This window comes from Nilaparvata lugens, chromosome 7 (assembly GCF_014356525.2).
Source record: "Nilaparvata lugens isolate BPH chromosome 7, ASM1435652v1, whole genome shotgun sequence".
Classification (NCBI taxonomy): Eukaryota; Metazoa; Arthropoda; class Insecta; order Hemiptera; family Delphacidae; genus Nilaparvata; species Nilaparvata lugens.
Genome location: NC_052510.1, coordinates 17,605,915 through 17,627,997, shown reverse-complemented (window position 1 = coordinate 17,627,997; position 22,083 = coordinate 17,605,915). Strand labels below are relative to the sequence as shown.

Sequence of the window (22,083 nt, the reverse complement as noted above, 5' to 3'; positions counted from 1 at the left end):
CTTGCTTATATCTGTTTTGGATTATTTTCCTTGTATTCAAGATCAATGTTGATCATTTGGGGATTTCAGTTACGTACTGGGTATCCTTGGATCCCCTAGATTCTTTCTTTTTGAGATTGTCATTTTCAGGTTTTGAAAATTATTAAGTAGTGGTTAACGACTGTTGAAAATCATGTATTGCCTTGTTCATAATATTTTTTTCTTATATATTGGTAATTTATCCACCAAATGAGCGTCAGTGAATTTTAGATTGATTAGACCCCTTTCCATAGGTTGGAGGTGGTCGGGCTGGATTCTTTCAAGTGATGAATCAATAATACTGTTCACACAAACATTTCTTAAGTGTGACACCTTGTACAATGTACTTCGCTACAGTACAGCGTTTTTGAACTCAAGAATTTTTACATGAAGAAGATTAATATTAAGTTCGAAGGTTCTTCACATAATACTTCCTCATAAAAACCCCAGTCAATAGTTATTAACAGCATAGATCGAGCAAGAATTAGATCTTGATAAGTTCTTGAGCCTTCACCCCAAAATTGAAATGTCTTGAAATTTTCCTTCACGCATTAGTACAAAATTTAGTTTGTTCCATCACCAATTTATTCGCTCCTACTTATTTATGCTATTCTGTTTGATAAGTACTCTTCAGCTCTTGATCATGAAAAAAGGAGCCCTTGAGTAGTAAATCTAGGAAAAGTTATCTCGTTTCCATCAAAGTTTGCAAGAAAGAAGGTTCAAAGAGAATATTCAATGATGCTTGGACGAGGCAGATCAAACAAGAATGTTAATTGACTCCAGTTTTAATTCTGATGGTCACTTTATTATTAATGAAGTTCGTGGAAGAGAAGCTGAATACTTTTTTTATTATTCAGTAATACAGGTCATAATTGATTATAATAACTAATACTGTATACAATTATTTATTCATTAGTATAATGTTATTGTTACCATCAAGTTGTAAGCATATTGATGGTGATTCATTCTTGAATTTCTTCATTTTTATGATTTTTATCCCAATCACCGAATTCAATGAATATTCTACTTGGAAAATTGACAATGACAATTGTCAGAATGACAATGAATGAGTATTTTCATTCAAATCAAGTCTGTAAAAATACAACTGTGATGTCAACCGGGGTGACTTTATCCCACCTCCCGCAAAAATATTCAAACCTATTATCTCTGATCGTGCGATCTTTCTCATCCGAAATCGATATATACAACATTGATATCCGTAGTCCTAATCATTGTCGAGGTTCTAAAATCTTTATCTTGTGTAATTTCGATATAGTTGAACTATCAACATAAGAAAAATTTGCTTGCTTCATCTTGTGATTCCGTTTTTATCATTTTTTTGCGTTTTTATCATATTTCAATTGGTGTATCCATAATAACCATAGTTGAACTGGCTAAGATCCTGTTACTAGTTGAATACAATCAGATTAAACTTGGGGTAACTTTTACTCACTATAAAAATTATTATATTATTGTATTCATTTATTCATTCTATGATTCATAATCAACTTAGAGACAAAGGAACAAACTACAGTCCAAAACTTCTATTCATCCGTAAAATTAATTGTCCAAATGAAGGTTATGTGAGATTCTCCAATTCTTCACTAATTTCCACATTGGAGCAAGACATTACATACATTTCCAATTTTGAATTTAAAAAAGCTCAATATGGAAATGGATAATGATGATCGTTTGAAGCTAATCTTACCATGGTATAAAGAGCTACTACGCAAGATATGATGCAAATGCAACGCAAAATATGGTAAGTATCACGTATTTCACCTTATAAAACAAAATATCCAGCTTGCTCGAATTTAATAGGTTCTGAATATTAATTTTTTGCAGATTCTGCATAATTAATTAACAAGCTGTAGCATGTCTTGAAGCTGCAAAAGATCTTTGGGCAGCAGACACTGTAATATTTTCCAATATATGATTTGTGATTTTTCTAATTGGATTTCATTTTAAGTTTCAAATGTCATCACTCATTTTCAAGGTTGACAGTGTTTTACGTTGTCTTACTCTTGAAAATGAACTCGAATCCATATATTTTTTTAAATGAGACAAAATCACCCCAACCTGTGGTCATCATTTTTATAAAATGATATCTTCATTGAAATGTAAGTCAATATTAACTATCCACTATGGAAAATAAAAGAGTATCTTTTGCAGAGTATACATTGCAGAATAAAATGAAAAATATTAGAAGAGATTCGTTTCAACTTAAGTATCGATTGCAAGCTATTTAAAGTTTCAACTCCCTAAAATTGGTATAAAGTCTCCCAGACTTACCGTAGTGAACAAGAAAACAACTATTGAGAATTGAATAGTAAGTGCAACGTAACAGAGATAAGGGTTTGGAAGAAAAACTGCATGATAAACCGAGTTGATTATATTCATTGAATCATTATTTTGTTATTATTTCTTGAACAAGATCCTACAAGCTGAAATACCGTAATATTAAGCCCATATCACTCCTATTAACGTTACATGAATCTTTCTATTCTCAGTTATGTGAATCTATAATAACTATTTAAGCTGATCCCAATTCACAGAGAATTCAAAAATCAAAAATTGAGCTTAACTTTTCAATACACAGAATAGTGGTGTGGAGTTTCTAGTGGTATTCGGATGAGAGAAAAAATTTCCATATAAATACCAGTATCCTGTCTCTGAAATAAAGTGTTAGTGAGTGGATTCGCAGTAACCAACCCCATTCATTGAACAGCTTTGATTCTTTTCGAACAAAGTGATGTTCCAGTGATTTCTCATGAAATCATTTACGCACACCAAGATGCATCGTAGCATCACAAATATAATCCTCACTTTTTCAATAACGCCTGCACTTATAGTGCTTTTGAACGGTTCATTGATGCACTCACTGCTCCAGTAATTGGATTTTCAGTTTTTCATTTCAAAAAAGAGAGGATTTTTCGTATTCCATGGTATACAGTTCTGATGAATTCGAATACATTTGCAGTAAATTTGGAATACATCGAAGTTTCATGAGGAGCGCACGACTTTCTATTAAATTATTGAATCAATGTTCTGGGTATATGACATTAGAACATTTGTTATTTGTAAATATTCAAGGTTCAATACATGAGAATTAATTTTTTACGAAACATCAAACTTATTGTATCGTTCAACATTCTTTGTGCTTGTGAATTGCAGGAGTTTTGATAATTGTTAAAGTTAACGCTGTTCGATACACTTTTTTCTTATTTAAATTAGATAATCATTTACAGTATAATTGTTAAGATTGCTATGAGAGTCAGAAAAAGTGGCAACTGAAATTTTCAAGTGGTCTAATAAGCGAGTTATGAAAAAGCTTGTTGAAAGTGCTAACTCAGCTTTCTTTCCAAATCATTGACGGTTTCCAATTTTCCCTTGGGATTGTTTTCAATACATTCAGTATTTATCATAGATTCGTTGTAATATGTGTTAACCCTATCCTCATGTGCTGCCGTATCAGTCGAGATCACAAGCCAGAGAGAGAGATCTTCTTAGAAAAATTTTCATCTCTTCCTCTAAAATTTGTAAGCCCTCGTCTGATTGGTTCTCTAGTCTTTGTAAGACATGATATGATTGGCTGTTTAGGATTCAGGAATTCCTCAGCTTTTTGTTACACAATAATGAATAAGTTCATGCTCAAATAAATTACATAATAGACCATAAGAATTCCAATTAAATGAATCTTAATGTATGCTAATAATGACTAAATTTACTTTTTATGTTAGCTCTGTACACTCTTGTTTTTTCATATTTTCTGAATACCAATAAATATTCAAATAACATAATAATCACTGCTTTTCAATTATATAAACCATTATCTCACCTATAATATTTATATAATTATCAAAATAAAATATATTCATTCCATAATAGTTGAGTGGTCGGTCAGTCGATTTGCAATAGCAAATACCTCAAATAAATTGTCGGCTGATCTGAGATCATTTGACTTGCTAAATCATAATAAGAATAATTCCAACCTCAGAACATGTAGATATTTTTGGATCTGCCAATAAACAGATTAAGTGGTTTTATAATATTTTACTTCTGCCAAAGAATTCAAACTAGTGCATAATTATATTTTTCATGGTACTCTTATCGCTTTATCGATAGTACAACTACTTATCATCAAAAAGAAGACTCAATTTTATTAGAATGTTACCTTGACTAGGCTAGCTGTTTCCTCAGTTCCAAAATTCTATCTAAGATAGTTTGCTTTTTCTGAATTATTTTATTGTATGTAAAACGTGTCGTCACAAATATTAAAGACAATCGAGTGTGAGAAAATGATTTCGAGCGTGAACTTCACCTCAGTTGACTCACGCACTTGATTCAGCTTATGCCCACTTTGAGAAAATAATATTTCTCATTCTAATTATTTAGACTCCTTGAACCAGGATACTTTATTGTATCAGTCTGAATAATTATATTGTCATACATCTACCTCCAGTTTTCTCACAATTCATGTCCTACTCCAATATTAATTTTCTTTTGAACAAGTCCTTCATTTCAAGTGAAAACCAAATGAAAAAAATCTAAAATGTTTGATATCCTAGTAAAATCAAAATTCGATGCTCTAAATTTCTCGGTATTTCCAATACTCATACAACAATTCCCATCAATATGCACCATGGTGGAACATCGTTCGGATCGGAATCAATGATAAACTGATTGGAACTTTGGCATGCTTCATTATTTGTACAACTAAATTGATATCCATCAACGTAGATAAACTCCTGCAATGCCAACCCACTCTTGATCCATACGGCGCAGTACGATGCGAGAAAACTACTTGCATTTTCCATCAAGCACTCAGAGCGTTTTATAAATTCCTGTTTTTTGCAAGTGGGAATTGACAGTGGACAAATGTTTGCGGAATCAAATGTATTCGGTGGCAAATCAAGTCATCCCATGAGCTCAACTAAATGGAAGCTGTCAATGCCGTATGCACTGTGTAGTGTGCATCTGTGATGAAATCGGTCCGCTGAGGCAAAACAGATGCCAGTTTTATAAACATTCAGACCAAATCCAAGCCATTTTCCGCAGTAATTAATGGTAAACACGGTGCCACTCTCGCAGCGAATCGTTAAAAAAATCCTGACTTCTTTCAGGAACTTATTTTCAACGAATCATCGGAGTTCAGCATAAAACCAGTTTTCCTCCTATTATAATTGTTGCAAAATTCTATTTACAACTTTCATTGTAGCTGACGTGTGCTCAATTTATTTATCCGATACACGATACATACCAAGCAAATTGGAAGAGAGAACCAGTCAAAAACATTTTATCTACTTTTTCAATATTTTTAAGTCAATATGGAATTAAATTTTGAAAGCTCTTTACGCTTCATAAATATTATTGTCTGGAAGAAACATCATTGAGATTTTCCACCTCTCAGAAACACTTTTTAGGTTACATCTTCAAGAAACAATATTCAAGGTTACAACTTTGCAATCGCATAATATTACAATTATTCAAGGGAGCATGGGATGAATATGATTATCATTTGATTCACCTTATTCATTGAAAAGTTGAGATTCCATCGACTTATTCGAATACTTGAGTGAGTTTATCTCACTGGAAAGCATATAATGAGAATGATTTTAGTATCATTTGTTTCACTCCTGAATGATATAATTAATTAATGAGTGTAGATATATCATGATTATTATCTGGGTATGAATAATAATCGTGAGGAAGAATTGCTGTACCAAGTCATGTAAAATAGTCCCGATATATATTATCTATATGTAGTGGATTACAACAAACCGATTTTATTTAAACGTCTATCACATTTGAACGTAAAACGCTCCCTCAGACTTGGAAACTCAGCACAATTTAAAAATTCAGCGTAAAGAAATGCAGAGAGACCTGACCTTGTCATATCATCTGTACCCAATTTTCTTTGTTTTTATCGCAGACAATTTTCTCTGACGATGCTAGTCGCAATGCGACAGCTCAAGTTTCAAATGATGACTCTCTCACTTTCTCGCTTACTCACTCTTCCCAGATCTTCAGTTGCCGCAATCTATTCGATTCCTTTTCCGCGTATTTTATCACTCTCCACCCTCAATATTCTTCTTTCCAGTCATTCATATATATACGTTCACAAGATTGCTCAACATATTTATGCTAACAGCTTCACAGAAAAATACCCTCCTCGTTCCTGTGATATCTTTTCAGTATTCCGCAGACTTGATTGAATTTTCCATTGTTCACTGTCAGTACCGAATCTCATATTTCTTGTCAACATAGATATGAGTAAGAATATTGGGTTATATAATGTTTTATAACTTTTAAATGTGTTATAATTCTGTCATAACTATCAAGAATATGGTGGATCGTATATTATTTGAATCAATCAATTTGGTGGAACATATATTGTTCAATTATTGAATTTTTTAATCAAATATCTGGGGAATAAGTAACATGCCAGAGAATCAGCCTATAAAGATCAAACATTTGAAAAATCTTTCATTTATTGTTACACCTATTTTCCAAATGCAGAATACTAATGCGTCTTTCCCTCATCATAATGGTCTTGTGTAACGATCTTCTGCAATAAACAACAATCGTATTATGAATATTGATTACTTGATGATCAATCATGTAACAAACTCATGTATATAATTGTTACTCATGAATTATCAATGATGGTTCAATTTTCAACAGATCAACCAGTTAGGAGTATCTTTCCATATCAATAATCTGCTCTCATTATCAAGTTTCTTTCAGAGCTAGACTATAATGCATAAATAACCAACAGCACATCAACGAAGACAGCATTAATGACAGGATCACCCCTCTGGTAAAAGCTCAGAAAATTATCATTATCAAACTAGCTTTGTTGGGGAGTGAGTTATAATATCAGACCTGAAATGGATGAGCAAACACATTTATTTCTGAATTCACTTAGACCTACCTCTGGTCGGCATCGGTAATTTTGTAGAGTGACATTTTCGGCTCAGGAAATAGACCCTGAGCACGACATGAAATGTTCACTGCGTCCTGCTCAGCCTGTGCCTGCATTACTTCCAGTCTTTTCTCTGGAGCTGAAACAATAAAACAATTGATTCCTTCATTCACTTATGAAATAAACACTTGCAAACATAGCAAGTAGCATGAGGCAGATAATCCAATAATTATTCCATTCCTTGGAAAAAAGATTCAATTGTGATTTTCATCACAAGTTTAACACAAGTTGAGAACAGTCTCATGGACAATATTTGATTTGCCGAAAGACTTTTTTTGTGAAAATTGAACTTGATTTCACCAAAAAAAAATGGAAAAGTCCTTCTTTGTAACGAAATAAATTTATTCACAAAAATTTGAGAGAAAGAAAGATTTGACTTAAATTTTCCTTCTTCCTCAAACAATGATTTGTACCCGTACCAATGAATCGAATAACTGAAATGAGAAAATTGTACCATCATTCGCTTATGCACATGACATTGAAAATGGCTAGACATATGTGGAAGTTTTCCCAAGAGAAACTTCTCTAGCGTCCCGGTAATTCTAAAATGAATGGTATCATCAACATCAAGAATCTTTGGTAAGCCTCAATGCCGTTCTGGAGATGTGTGATATTATTTTGTAGAGATGCTCTGAGAATGAGAACCAACGATTTTTATAGACTATTCAAATAAAACAGGAAAACCCCTCTCTTTCTTAGTCCTTTTTTGCTGGGATACCCCAGATGATTCTAAAGGAATGTCAGTGAAAAGAGAAATGAGAGCTCCACTGATCGGTAACCCACAAGAAATAATTATCTACACAATTCCATAGAATAAAACAATCTTGAGCTCGAGTTTTAGTTTCAAGTTTTATGAATTAAAAAGTATGAGTTAATCTGTGTAGCATAAGTGTCCTCTGACAATACCTTTTTTCTTGAACACTTGTTTTTGAGCTGATCAAATTTCAATAGAAATGCGGCAGAATTTATTGAAATTTGAATATTTTATAATCGAGAAAGATTAACTAGAAAGATCAATCGATAAAAGATGAAATAGCAGAGAAGAGTCGAGTCACATAAATGTGGGAGGAACAACTAACAAACATTGATGCAAACTATTTAAATAGAGTTTAAAACTCCAATATGATTAGTAGTTCTTACAAATCTTCTGAGTAAACGAAGAATGAAAGAAATCAATCCAATAGACACGAGTTTTTCAACGTGTCTCACAAAGTTTGCACGTGAACTGGGTCGTGAAAATTGATGAGTTGGATCAGATTGGTCGTGCCAAACCAGGATCGCTAAACGGGTCCGGGTTCATTGAGAGATGCATGGCACATTAAGTTGGTGCAACTGGTGTACAGTAACCCGTTTCAAGTAATTGATCAGGACATAGGCTCGAATTTTATCGTCGGTAGCTTGTTCAATGAGAAGAGGAACGTTAAATAGATAACAGGCGACGGGCTCTGCTGCTTCTGCTATCATTGGATCTGCGAGGATTCTAATGTAATCAATTCGGCACAAGGACACATCTGATGCTAGTTCGCCACCCCTACAATCAACTAATACTCTCTCTTACGCACCCTCTCTCTTACTCATCATTCTCACTCACTCGCTCTCTCTCCTTCTGTGATCCCTTATGTCTGTTATTCATCCCCCTTCATCTTTCCTCGCCTTTCCCTTATTTTACTATTTTGATCTTCTATCCCGCCTTTCTTCCTATTAAACTCTTCTTGTATCTCCTACTATATTCCACTCTTACTTTTTTTCCATCTGTCTTCTTCACTTGTATCCTCTTTTAATGCCCTTGCTTCTAATATTTGTCATCATTCCACTGACTCTCTACATACATTTAGTGAACCTCCTTCTTTGTTCTTTCCTCTGTCTTACTCTCTCTTCTCATACTTTTTGTCAACTTGATGTTTTGTTTCTTCATATTCCCTTATCCAGTCTGTTCAACCTCTTTCTCTTTCCTTCTATAAATTACATACATTTAGTGAACCTCCTTCTTTGTTCTTTCCTCTGCCTTACTCTCTCTTCTCATACTTTTTGTCAACTTGATGTTTTGTTTCGTCATATTCCCTTATCCAGTCTGTTCATCCTCTTTCTCTTTCCTTCTATAAATTCTCATGACTCTCGCACATCCCTGATCATTATTTTCTTTTCATTCACAATTCCTCTATATCTACCTCCTTCATATTTTCTGGAAGAAATCTGGTCCCATCTCACTCGTGTTTCTCGCTCATCCACTTCAATTCACCTTCTATTGTTTTAGCGCTTCTTAAACATTCATTGTAACTTTCTCCATCCTCTTACCCTTGCAATAAGACAAAGGCGTTGCCTAAATGAACTTTTACAGTCAATTGTAATGTAAACAGTCAACTTATTTATTACTTACATATTACATTACAGAATTACAATAAGAATGGAGGCTATTACAAAACAAATAGTTAAAACAATTTGCAATCCACATGACAGGTGAAATTCATGATTTCATCGCATCCATTTCAAAAAAGGCAATCATTCGAGTCATTTGATTTTCAGTTTTCATGATAACAATGTTGACAAGAGTAGAATTTTAAATTGGACCGCGAATAACTAAATGATCCTGCTTACATACCACACACGTTCTCCCTTTTCACAATTCATCAACTCGCACATTTTTTCACTTTTAACATAACAAAATACAATAAATTCTATCAAATAACTATGCGAAATGATTTCCATTATAAGTCATGAATTCCACCTAGCAATATCTATATAATAAGAGAGAGTAGGGTTGTGTTTGTTCGTTTGTTCGCATCAAAACATGTCAACTTGTGTATTGCATACCGGAAAAACGGGAATGATTAAGATCTCCAAATTTTTAACATAGATTCTAAAAATATCACTGTCGTGCACCTGGAAGCCCAAATTTCAATTTTCCTTCTAGATTTGTCTTGTAACGGCATTAAAACCTCCTCATAAAAACACACTTTGGGCTATGGAACCTCATGTACGGTAGCATAAATGAATTTGAACATTAATTCTGAAAAATCTAGAAGGAAAATTGAAATTTGGGCTTCCAGGTGCACGACATTGATATTTTTAGAATCTATGTTTACAATTTGGAGATCTTAATCATTTTCGAACAGCAGTCTAGCTTACGGAGTGATGGTTCCTGGGTTCGTATCCCGATGCTTCCCAATTTTTTTGTTCTTAATTTTTTCCCTCGAAACGTATTATTATCAATTATTTTTGGAATGAATTTGTTTTCATTACAATTGAACTTGGATTTTATCAAATAATTATTTTTAATGTAAAATTTCGCCACCAGTACAAATGAAATGGACATAGTCTTCATGTTGTAGGCCTATCATTGGCCTTCGTTTGTAGCATTCGTGATGTGGGAAAATTATGTTTGACACATCATCACTAACCCAGTCAATAAAGGTTTTTTCGATCCGAAAATTAAATAATAGCTGAATCTTCTACCATCGATAGAACCCTCCCAGAGGGTCATTCTCCCAAAAGTCCTAAGAAATCCCCTTGGAGCTTTCCCCCCTAGCCACCCTCAAAGTTGAAAAATGCAGGTAATCACGGAAAATCAATTATCTCTGTACTCATTGATCGGAAACAATTCTATTATATGCCATTCGATTCGTTACATTATGGACTACAATATTAGTTATATTCATTTTTTCAATAAAATTAACAGTTTTCTTGATAAAATAATATATAATTATGTTAAAATTTAGGGGGTTTGCGATTTGATTATTTTGTTTTCTTCGGTCAACTTCAAAGCAAGTAGTTTTAAAGAAAAATGAGTCGAATAATTAATGTAGCCATTCTCATTGAAAATTCATACTGTTATGTATTTGCTATTCGATTTGACGCCGTGGAAGGGGAAACAGTCGACGCGGAACGGCGCGGCTGACTCTCTTAGCCATAGTAAACAGCAAACTGGAAATCAATTATCTCTGTAACCATCAATTGGAAAAAAATCTATGATATGTCATTCGATTCGTTAAATTAAGGACTACAATATTAGTCGGATTCATTTCCTCAATAAATCGAACAGTTTCCTCGATAAAATAATATAATGTAAAAATTTAGGGGTTTTTCGATTTGATTTTTTTGTTTTCTCCGATTACCTTCGAAGCAAGTAATTTTAAAGAACAATGTGACGAATAATTATTGTAGCCACATTCATTGCGAAACCACTGATATATATTGTTATGTATTTGCGATTCAAGTTGACGCTGTGGAAGGGGAAACAGCCGACGCGGCTGACTCCCTTCACCATAGAAAACAGAATAATACTACTACATTGCATCTCATTTTCACTATGGCACTCGAAACAATTAATTGTGTCTATTGTTTTGGCATTAGACAATCAGGATTTCGTTGTTTGCTCACAGCATTTATTATATTTGAAGTGTGCCTTCTCCATACGAGTCAGAGGTAACACAATTTGATAACTCTAGTTTCAGATATTGATGTTTTTCAACGAAGTTTCATGTTATATTATGTGTCCGACTCCTTCATCTTATCCTTATTTTGTGAAAAATGAAGATTCAAAATTTCTTTTCATAGCTTTTCTTGTGTTTTATCTTGTTTCATCACTCTTTATAATCTAAACACTTGATAATGGAATGAATATCATCAGATCACGTGAACAAAAAAAAAAAAGGGTGGGCCTACCTGAGATACTTTATGATAACACTGTACTCCTGATAAGTTGAACATTTTCAAGCTGAAAGTAGATTAATTTGTTAGACATTCGGTTCAAATATTAACAAATGTTACCAAATATTACCAATAAGTCAGAATCGCAGTTCCGTTCAAATCATTATTATCAGAGCTTTCAAATTGATGCTATGTAACTATGGATGTTATCCCCATCTCACAATTTACCTATTTATCCTTATCCTGATTCAGAATAAAGTAGTTGATCTCTATAATCACAAAAATCAATGTACAGTACCTATAATAAATAGTAAAAATAAAAAAAAATTCTAGTAATAATGCAACTTTTTCTAGGTACGAATTTCAAGGCTCATGAAATGACTTTTTCTCAATCACAGGCAGAAATTCCAATGATCATCATAATAGTAGTTTAATGAAAATTGTTTGTATTGTACATTAGTCGACGTAAGATAAGCTACATCTTTAAGGTAATCAACGTATTTAGGATTATCATGTTCATGAATGAAAACGAGACTGTAATAGAAGATTAGTCAAACTGAAAGATAAACATCATATATACAATGCATATATCTGATCAACTATGATTACAAATGATAGTATCAATCGAAATGAATTGAGCAACTGAATTTCAAAGTTATTATCCACTGTTCAAATGGTACTTAGATTTCCTTTTACTTCCAAATGGATTGAATTGTAAAAAAACCAGTGGAATGTGAGCGTCATCCAAATAGCATTTGAATTTCAATTTTCAGATCATGAAATTCATAAAAAACGAATTCTTGAGAGAATAGTGATGAATTGCAAACAGTGCAAGTAACATTGATACAAATCGATTCAATGAAAATCAACATCGATTGATTTAATACTGGACTTATCAAATTTATATTACCGTTAATTTATATTATTTATAAAAAGCTTATAAAATGTAAACCAACATTTTAAATTTTCTCTACTGGAGCAAAACATCGATAGAAAATAAAGAAGAGCCCATTATAAGCACAATATACTTGTGTACTAGAATTCACTTGAACTAACTCATCACTTCAACCCTTCAATGATCACAAATGATATAAAAACCATGAAATTGATAATCAGGTACATTTTTCAAATAGCTTCACCCAACTAAATCTGTGAATGCTAAGTCATAAGAAATCATGTTCAGTAGATTTAATTTGAATGCTTCAAATAGAAAATGATCTATTCTTTTAGTTCCCTAATCAGAATCAATTTCAATCAACATTAATCGTCATAAAGAGAAGCTTCTGCCAACCTTGTGTAATGAATGACAAGATGCGAGTGGAGGTGAAAAATCGATATGTTAACAAAAATAATAGAAGATGATGAATCATCTTTCAATTAATCTTATACGGTAGGGTACTTTGTGGTTAAATGTGAAACACTTTCATGATTTTCCTACTTTTTATGCATGCTTACTCTTCCTTAATTTGTATGTTTGCATGGCTTTCATCTTTAGAATCTACTGAATTTTCATATTGGACTGTCTTAATAATGTAGATTCAACTAGTAAGAACGGAAGATAAGCCACTTTACAGAGAGAATCATAGAAAGTTTCAACTCAACAAGCCCAATGTATAAATTTGTTATGCCTCAGCCGTCATATATATTTGGCTCAACTGAAGGTATATTATCAACCTGGCTTGGAGAATATTAACTGTAGAAAACAGCAAACACTGCACGCTATGATTTTTCAGGAAATTGCCACTGTTAACACTATTGTAATCTATGATTTATCTCAGTTTTTGACATTCATAGCTTATGATAAATTCTAGCATAGAACCATGATCATACACACATATTTTAAATATGTATTATATTATGTAATAGTATGAATATTTTATCGGTTGCAAACAATATCTTTGTCTGTCATAAGATGCATGATTTAGCACATATATAACAACAAAATGATTTTAGAGAATTTAGAGAATTAAAATGTGAAAATTAGTTTCATCGCATGTCAAAACAATAGAAAAAATTGATTGTTTCGAGCGCCATAGTGTGAATAAGATGCAACTTAGAAAGCAGTAGGCCAACTACTGCTTTTTTAATGTTTACTATGGTGAAGAGAGTCAGCCACGTCGTACCGCGTCGACTGTTTCCCCTTCCACAGCGTCTAATAGAATCGCAAATAAATAACAATATACATCAATGGATTCGCAATGAATGTGGCTACATTAATTATTTGTCTAATTTTCTTTAGATTATTTGCTTCGAAGTTAATCGGAGAAAACAAAAATCAAATCGCAAACCCCCTAAATTTTAACATATATATTATTTTATCAAGAAAACTGTTAATTTTATTGGAAAAATGAATATCACTAATATTGTAGTCCATAATGTAACGAATCGAATGACATATCATAGATTTTTTTCCGATTAATGGTTACAGAGATAATTGATTTCCAGTTTGCTGTTTACTATGGCTAAGAGAGTCAGCCGCGCCGTTCCGCGTCGACTGTTTCCCCTTCCACAGCGTCAAATCGAGTCGCAAATACATAACAATATACATCAATGGATTTGCAATGACAGTGGCTACATTAATTATGAGGCTCATTTCCCTTTAAAACTACTTGTTTCGAAGTTAATCGGAGAAAACAAAAAAATCAAATCACAAACCCCCTAAATTTTTACATATTTATATATTATTTTATCAAGAAAACTGTTAATTTTATTGGAAAAATGAATATCACTAATATTGTAGTCCATAATGTAACGAATCGAATGGCATATAACAGAACTGTTTGTGGTCAATGGTTACAGAGATAATTGATTTTTCGTGTTTACCTGCATTTTACATGTTTTAGTGGGCTGAGGAGGAAAGCTCCAAGGTTTCTTCCCAATTTCTTGGGACTTTTGGGAGAATGACGCTCTGGGAGGGTTCTATCGATGGTGGGAAATTCAGCTTTTGTTTAATTTTCGGATCGAAACTGCTTTTTTGGACCTTCATTGACTGGGCTACACGTCTGAACTACTGGACTGATTGATTTGAAATTCTGCATAAAGATTCTTCATTAACCGAGGATGGTTATAGACCTATTTTCAAATTTCAAAATTTTTATTACGTCAAGTTTTCATTTTGCAGTTTCAAAATAGACCCTTGCGAAGCACGTGTTACCTACTAGTAATACATAACTATGAATAGGTCAAGGCCATTTTCCATGTAGACTAATAATAAACCATGTGATAAACATAATAAGCTTGGTAGAGGCTGAACAAGAAAAAATGTGATACGTATTTCCTTATCCTGTTGTAATGTTACTTCCGATGCATATAACGTACGCTCCGGAAAAATGAGTGGAGATAGAAAATGTTGGAGAATAATTCTCTATTCTGTTTTTCCTTGAGAACTCAGAGTCTCAGATTTCTCCCTCATTTTTCAAATAAACAAAGCACCTCTTCGTTGAAAATTCTTCCAAAGGAATCTTTTCTCGTGAAAGCTACAAGACAACTGATAACCCTGTGCCAAGGCTCTCACTTCCTTGTTATTCTGTTAGCACTTCTCTGTTCGTTACTCTGTTCTCAGCTGTCAATTTGGTGTCAGATTCAATGTCCTCGATAATGTTCTCTCGCCATTGGAAAGCATTAAAACAATGGAACTGACTTGGAATTCATCACTGCAATACTCATTTTAAAACAATGTTCAATTCCAAGATGTAGGAAAACGAGATAGAAATCTTATTAAATGGTTATTGGTTATTGTCATAGAATACTTCGGGGTGTAATATCAATCAACAATATTGTCTCAGGATCCATTCACATCCATATGATCTTCTTATCGTTGGAGGAATGTCAGAACATTTCGAAATTAAACTTTTGTTTGGATTTTTTTATTGATATCTCTCATTTATTATACAAATAACACTAACGTAATAAAATTGGTAGATAAAATAATAAGGTAGTGCTTGTACTATTTATCTTCCAAATTTGTAGGTGATGACACAGTCCAAATAAGCTTAGAATTTTATCAATTTACAAATTTTAACACATCTACTTTGTTATCATTGTTAAGTACGCTAAAAGACTACTCATTTCAACTACAATATTCATTATTTCATTGAGTTAATCTGGCTCCTCAAGATATCGTAATGTGTGGAGTCAAAAAAAAAAAATGGGAAAAAATTGACTATCAGAGCGTTCAGGGAAGATAACATCCAGAAGTTTGAAAATCGCTAAAATGTCAAATAGTCATTGCTAATGGAATTAGAGTTTAATGCTGATAAAGCAAATGAATTATTTCTATTGCAAATCGGTATTATATGAGTAAATTCAATATTATTCGCACAATTCGAAAAATCGCGTTCTGCAATACAAAAAATCAGAAAAATAGACATGTTGTTCGAAATACTGATCAAATTAAAATTTCTATCATTATCAAAAGTCTCGGAGAAATACATTTTTTCAAATTACAGATCGAAGCATATCAATAGATGAACGTTAAAACAACACAAGAACTTTAGTAATGAACGTATTTAAAAATATTCAATGAATTATTTGAATAAATATGAATTTCCTACGAAATGTACAATCGATGAACAGTTGAAAATGAACTCATGTCAACCTATATACGTAATACATCAACAAATACACAAACAAAGTATAGCTCTTTATTTATATTAGTCATGTCTATTATTCCATGAATAAACAGTTCAAACAAATTTTTATCATGTCATGAATAAACATGATTCCAATTTTATTTCTAGGAAATCTTGTTGTGATACTGGTACAATTTCCTCTCAGCATTTACTTCTAGAAATTATTATTGCTTGTACTAGTACAAACAAATTCCTGTCAGCATCTACTCCACCATTGAAAGGAATATTATCTGATGGAACTCTTCAAAGAATGATGTTTTTTATTCTAATGAGGATGATGCTGACATGTGCAAAGACTTATGCGTTCGATTGATGATGGTTCCACGATGCGTTATAAAATGTCAACCATGATGATTTGAAACTACAAGGAAATGTTTCTGTGGCACATGACTGTACCTCAAACATTCATCTTCTCATGGGAAAACTGAGAACTTATTCAATTTATATAGCTAGACCACTCACACGTTAGGAACAGGTTCACCTTGAGGTGAACAGGTTATATTTAAGAGATAGCAAAACACACAATCTCGAATAGCTATCTCAATGGTTCTAAAAAAATCCTCTATAGAATGATGATGTGGAACAGAACTTTCTAATAAAAGTTAGCTGGAAATGAATATGAGTCGTGAAGAACACTTTTATTCTGAGATCATCATTATAAAGTATATAAATATTTATGATAATAATGGAAATTCAAATAGAGATTATTATCTGCGACTGTTTATCAGGGGAATAAAGGAAATGTACAATAGCAAAACATTGCGTTAGAGATTTTTCATATTTGAAACCTACTCACTCAAATACTGAATAATCAGAAAGTAAAGAATATCTTTGCCATCATCAACCATCAGTTGAACGAGATCGAACAGAAAACAGAGCCAATCCTTTTCCGCATATTGGTAGCAAGCCCTGCGGAAATTCGTGTATCACATCAATACCAGGAAAAAGATAATAAAGGGATGCCAACCTTACTAGTGGAGAGAACCCTACGCCGAAAAGAAAAGAATTGGAATTGAGAGAAAGACAAAGTAGAAAAGCCAAATTGGCTTAATATTTCAGAGCAAGACTCACATCGAGCAGACTTTTATTTTCCCAGGGAATAATAAAAACTCCTACCCGGTGACTACTGCTGTTTCTGGTTTTGTCCTCTTAAATAATTCAATGGATATAGACTATCCCATTCAGGGGGGGCACGTGTTGGTTCATGTGTTTCCCCTCTTTTCTTCCCCTTTCCACAGCTGGTATTCCCTACTCTCCACTCCCTCCAGCCTACATCACCTCGGATAACTTATTTATGAGTTTCTGGCTCCGGATAAATGAGTTCACCAGGCTACAGCAACTGTTGCGCTGCTAATATGCCGGCGTGTTTCAACAAATAATAACCAAGATGATTGTTGAATAGAAGTTCGGTGGATAGTACATTTAAAGAGAATACGAAACGTGAATTTGAGACTGTGAAGAGATATTATGATGCTTATGATCTTTAAAATAGAGGAAATTTCGATATAATACAACTGATCAATGACAAAAAGAGGTCTCTCTGGACCAACGAGGATTCGTTGAACTACTGGTAGTTTTTAATCACTTTCCAATGTTCAGCCATACAGATAATTCACTCTTACTAGACTCTTACGCAGTAACTGTACCAAGAAAACTAACAATACAAAGATTCCTATGCGGCTACAAAATTTCTAAGATTATTATAAAACTATTCCATGAACCCTGAATGAGACCTCATCAACCCGAGAATATTTCATGCCGCTACATAATTTCCTAGCAGACACAAACACAGCGGGAGCTCATCGTTTTCAAAATTCCTCCATAATTAAAAATTCAGACACCACCGTTATAGGCGGCGGCATATTTCCAACGAAAATCACTAGTCTATTCTCATGCGCCAAACTATTAAATTGAATGCTGCGGTTAAGAAGATGCGTCGTCGTTCGCAACGAAACAAGGTTTAAAGTTTGGTGCGCGCATAGACTTGCGGCAGAATGGAGCTGAATCAGGATATGGTGAAGAAGGAATAGAGAGGGAAGAGGTATGATGAGGTGAGGGAGGAGTGAGAAGATGAGGTGGTGGAGAGGTTGTAACCCTTCTCCTTCACGGGTTGTAACCCTAGATGAGGTGCGGACTGCTCTCGTAATTGCGTCTTGAAACGGGTAAACTTTAAGCCGTTTCCGCCGCGTTTCTGGGTAAACAATAAAGTCGGTGGTGAAATCTATCAGGGATTTAAAACTTGACGCGAGTAGGAAGCACTACCAACTTCGCAGCGCGGTGTCAGAACTTCTTCCGCAAAACTGAATTCCGCGCAGACTACTAAATTTCAACTCGAAAAGGAATTTATTCGCTACAAGAATCTCGCCGCTTTTCTATCCGATTAAGTACGTCCTCAGCCAGACAATTGAATCATCAAGACAAGCTGCCAGGCGGCACTTCCCACCAACCACCTTCCACACAAATTTGCTGCAAGTTTTTCAAGAGGCGTGAAATGCTGTTTTATCGATTTCACTCGACAAATAATGCTGTTTGCAGTGATTGAAATTCAATTTAGGAGTCGCTTAAAGTGATTCAGTAATGGGAGCTAGACGTTTATATAGAACTATAGCAGTTGATTAATTCTATGACGGTACACAGTTATTTGTATTGGTAAATTATAATCACAGTGGACGTAAAAGGGAAGATAATTTGAAAATTGTATCTTTGATGATGAACATTTACTGTGTGAATTGTGATTCTATTCTGGTAATTTTTCCAAGTAATTTTATTCGCTGATTGATTTTGATGTAGTACATGGTTGTTATTCATGTGTCGGAATGGATGTTTTCTTCATCTCCTGGGAGAGCTTGCTCTCAACATAAACTGGAATCAGAAGTGATCAAGAATGAATTAAATCATTCTTCACATACTAATATGCTTCTTGGGTATTATCAATTTTGTCCTGCTCTGGAGATTTTTTATCAATTATGATAACATGAACGAATTAATCCTCAAGTCATTTTTAATACTACTGTAATATTACAGAATTGAAGAGGATGCCATTTGATTACATTAATATTGAATTCCATATACGTTTTCTAATTACGCGTGCTTTATTTTAGAATTTCAGCTTTCCTAATGCAACTGCAATAATCATTGAAATTCACCAATGAATAGTGTAGTTAGTTTGTATTATCAGAACTATACGCATATTACCCATTTGTCCCATCTTTCCCATTTCTCTCCCAATCAATCCAAGAAGGCTCCTTTATCGGCTAATCTTCCTGGGCTAGTCCTCTGCTCTTATTAATATAACTAATCAGTAATCAAATTCATTTCTCCATATCCATTAAGTTTTTCGACGTAGCGCAAATGCTGAATCACACAGTTTAAATTTCATTTTGTTTAGATACGATCTGTTAATTATAATATGCATTGGTCCATTCATTTTTTCCAAGATTGTTTTCTTTTATTATTATTTTGTGATTAAAATTTCTATCTATCAGATAGCTATTTTGAGGAGTTTCCTGAATGCTCTCACACAGCAATGTTCAAATATAAAAATTCGTATCATTCTATGAGCAGTATAATAAATGCGATTCACTCCTACTATTTAATGTTACATCATTGCAAAGCTGACTTATTGAGTTATTATTATTAAGATTCGATTATTCCATTTGAATATCAGGCCTCCACGAAGGAAAAAAGAAACAAAGGAGGAGATCTTTCAAATTTTCATTTTGCTTCACAACAAATAGAAGAAGAACGAACTTTAACCTAAAACTCTTCATGCCCTCGCTGTAGAATCACTCATTAATCCACTCATACAGACTCTACTTCTCATTATTCATTCAACTACCCTCTTTTCATCAAACTTATTAATCCAGTACACCCTGTAGTATATTACACGATACTTCATCAATTAGTATCAAAATTCTATCTTGGGAACCTTTAGCACTTTCCTAAACCTTCCGTTCATGAGCGCATAGTTTTGATACTATATGGAAAATCAATTACACAATATTGTGGTCTGTTGTTGTAGTAGAATGCCATGAATCTCCTCTATTATTAATTGTGTGGTCATTGCACGTTTCCAGGGATAATGAAACATGAAACAGGAATATGGATGCTTTGTTTGCTAATAAATTGTTCCTTTTTCACATAGAATGGTTACGATCACGATATTGCAGCTATACCACTACTCAAGAGTACTAGAGAATTCGAGAGTCTGGACCTTTTTGAGTTAAGAGTCTAGAATTCTCGTTTTTGATATGAAGTTAGTAACCGGATCGCACCTTTCTGAATCTTTCACGAGCTTGGTCAATATACTGAACTTCCCCTGAAAGGTAAAAGAGCCGCTATCTAGTGTATTGTGAAGCACCCACCATTTCCAAACAAGTCTCGTATTGCAGCTAATGGATGCTAGAAATTCGAAGGACTTCTAGGTCAGACAGGATTTGTTTGAAGTATGAAGCCTTATTCAGATTCAACAACACTTTACAGACAAGGAACGTCAAAGACACAGCAGTTCATGTCATTTTCTGCAATGTAATTTGCATTATATTTTCGTTCACAAAATGTTAGTAGAACGAAACCCCTGACTAGATGCTGTTCGATTATGATGAGCTCCTAGTAATGATTTTATTATAATATAATTATGTAATATGACACTTTTAATATAATACGATCATCATGAATTGTGAATTCCATCGTGAATCTGTATATCAACAATAATTATTATATTCATGACTTTACTTCTTTCATGTCAATATTGGTTGTAGAGAAAATTGTCTTGCTAAATGTTGATGACAAGCTTCCTACTAGTATGCTATCAGTGTGAATCTGTGTGTTCATTTATGTTATTCCCATGACTGTTCTTGTTCAATCTATGTAAGTTAATAAAACGGAAAGATTCTCTTCATGAAAAGGGAATCTTCATGATTTCCAATGATCCTCTCCTCATTGTAGAGTCTTAGTGAGAATGGAAGTTCACATGTCCAAGAGAGATTGAATATGAAATGATATTATACAATGAAGACAGATTGTGGTTTTGAATGAGTAAATTGCATAGGAAATAATCAACGTTCACGCTGTGAACTGGATCATCTTTTCTTTTATTCAAGTATGAAAAAAAGAAAGTATATAGAAGGAAACCAACTCCAAATGAAGTTGTTTGATGATAAACAACGGTATTATTCATCATCCGTCTCTTTTCCTACGCACAAGCCTAGACTTTAGGCGGGCATCACCCTCAAAAAAAGCATCAGTTAAGAAGTTGTATGCAACTTAACACAAAATTATTTATTGGTAGAATGAGATAATAAAATATCAGTATGATATTGCATGAATGGAAATTGAGCCCAAAAAAATGTGAATGAAAGATGAATAATGTAACACTGAAATTATTTTCTCCAAGGAATATTCCTATATAAATCGTGGAATGGAAATAAACGTCACTGATAATGAAACATGGAAATTAAGGAAACATACAGAATGCATCGTGGCTTTTCATGATTCACTCAATGTGAATAGAAATTTGAGGAAATTTTTCTGCGATTTGTGAATAAAAATATCCAAATGAAAATGGAGGTTTCCAGGCTCTCTGTGTGGAGGTGCTTAAAAGCACCTCCAGTCTTCAAACTTTCAGAATAGGTTCTCCAAGTTGCCTACAGGTACAGAGGATTGAGTTCATTGAAATCATGGACTGCATCATTGGAATCCAGGCCTCTAGTTTACATAAGAATTGATAAAGAAGATGGGGATCATTCATTAATTTCATTCAACATTATAAATTTATCAATTCAATTTTTTTTAGATTATAAA

At 33.5% G+C, this 22,083-nt stretch overlaps 1 protein-coding gene across 2 annotated transcripts in view; it reads right to left on the bottom strand.

Moving 5' to 3' along the window:
* Positions 1 to 22,083, bottom strand: part of LOC111047265 — an 83,765-nt gene that overhangs the window by 18,565 nt on the left and 43,117 nt on the right. For both annotated transcript variants that reach the window (XM_039432215.1, XM_039432216.1), the window contains exon 3: positions 6,953 to 7,082. In XM_039432215.1, the coding sequence (XP_039288149.1) occupies positions 6,953 to 7,082 (130 nt within the window). The remainder of the gene's footprint in view (positions 1 to 6,952; positions 7,083 to 22,083) is intronic.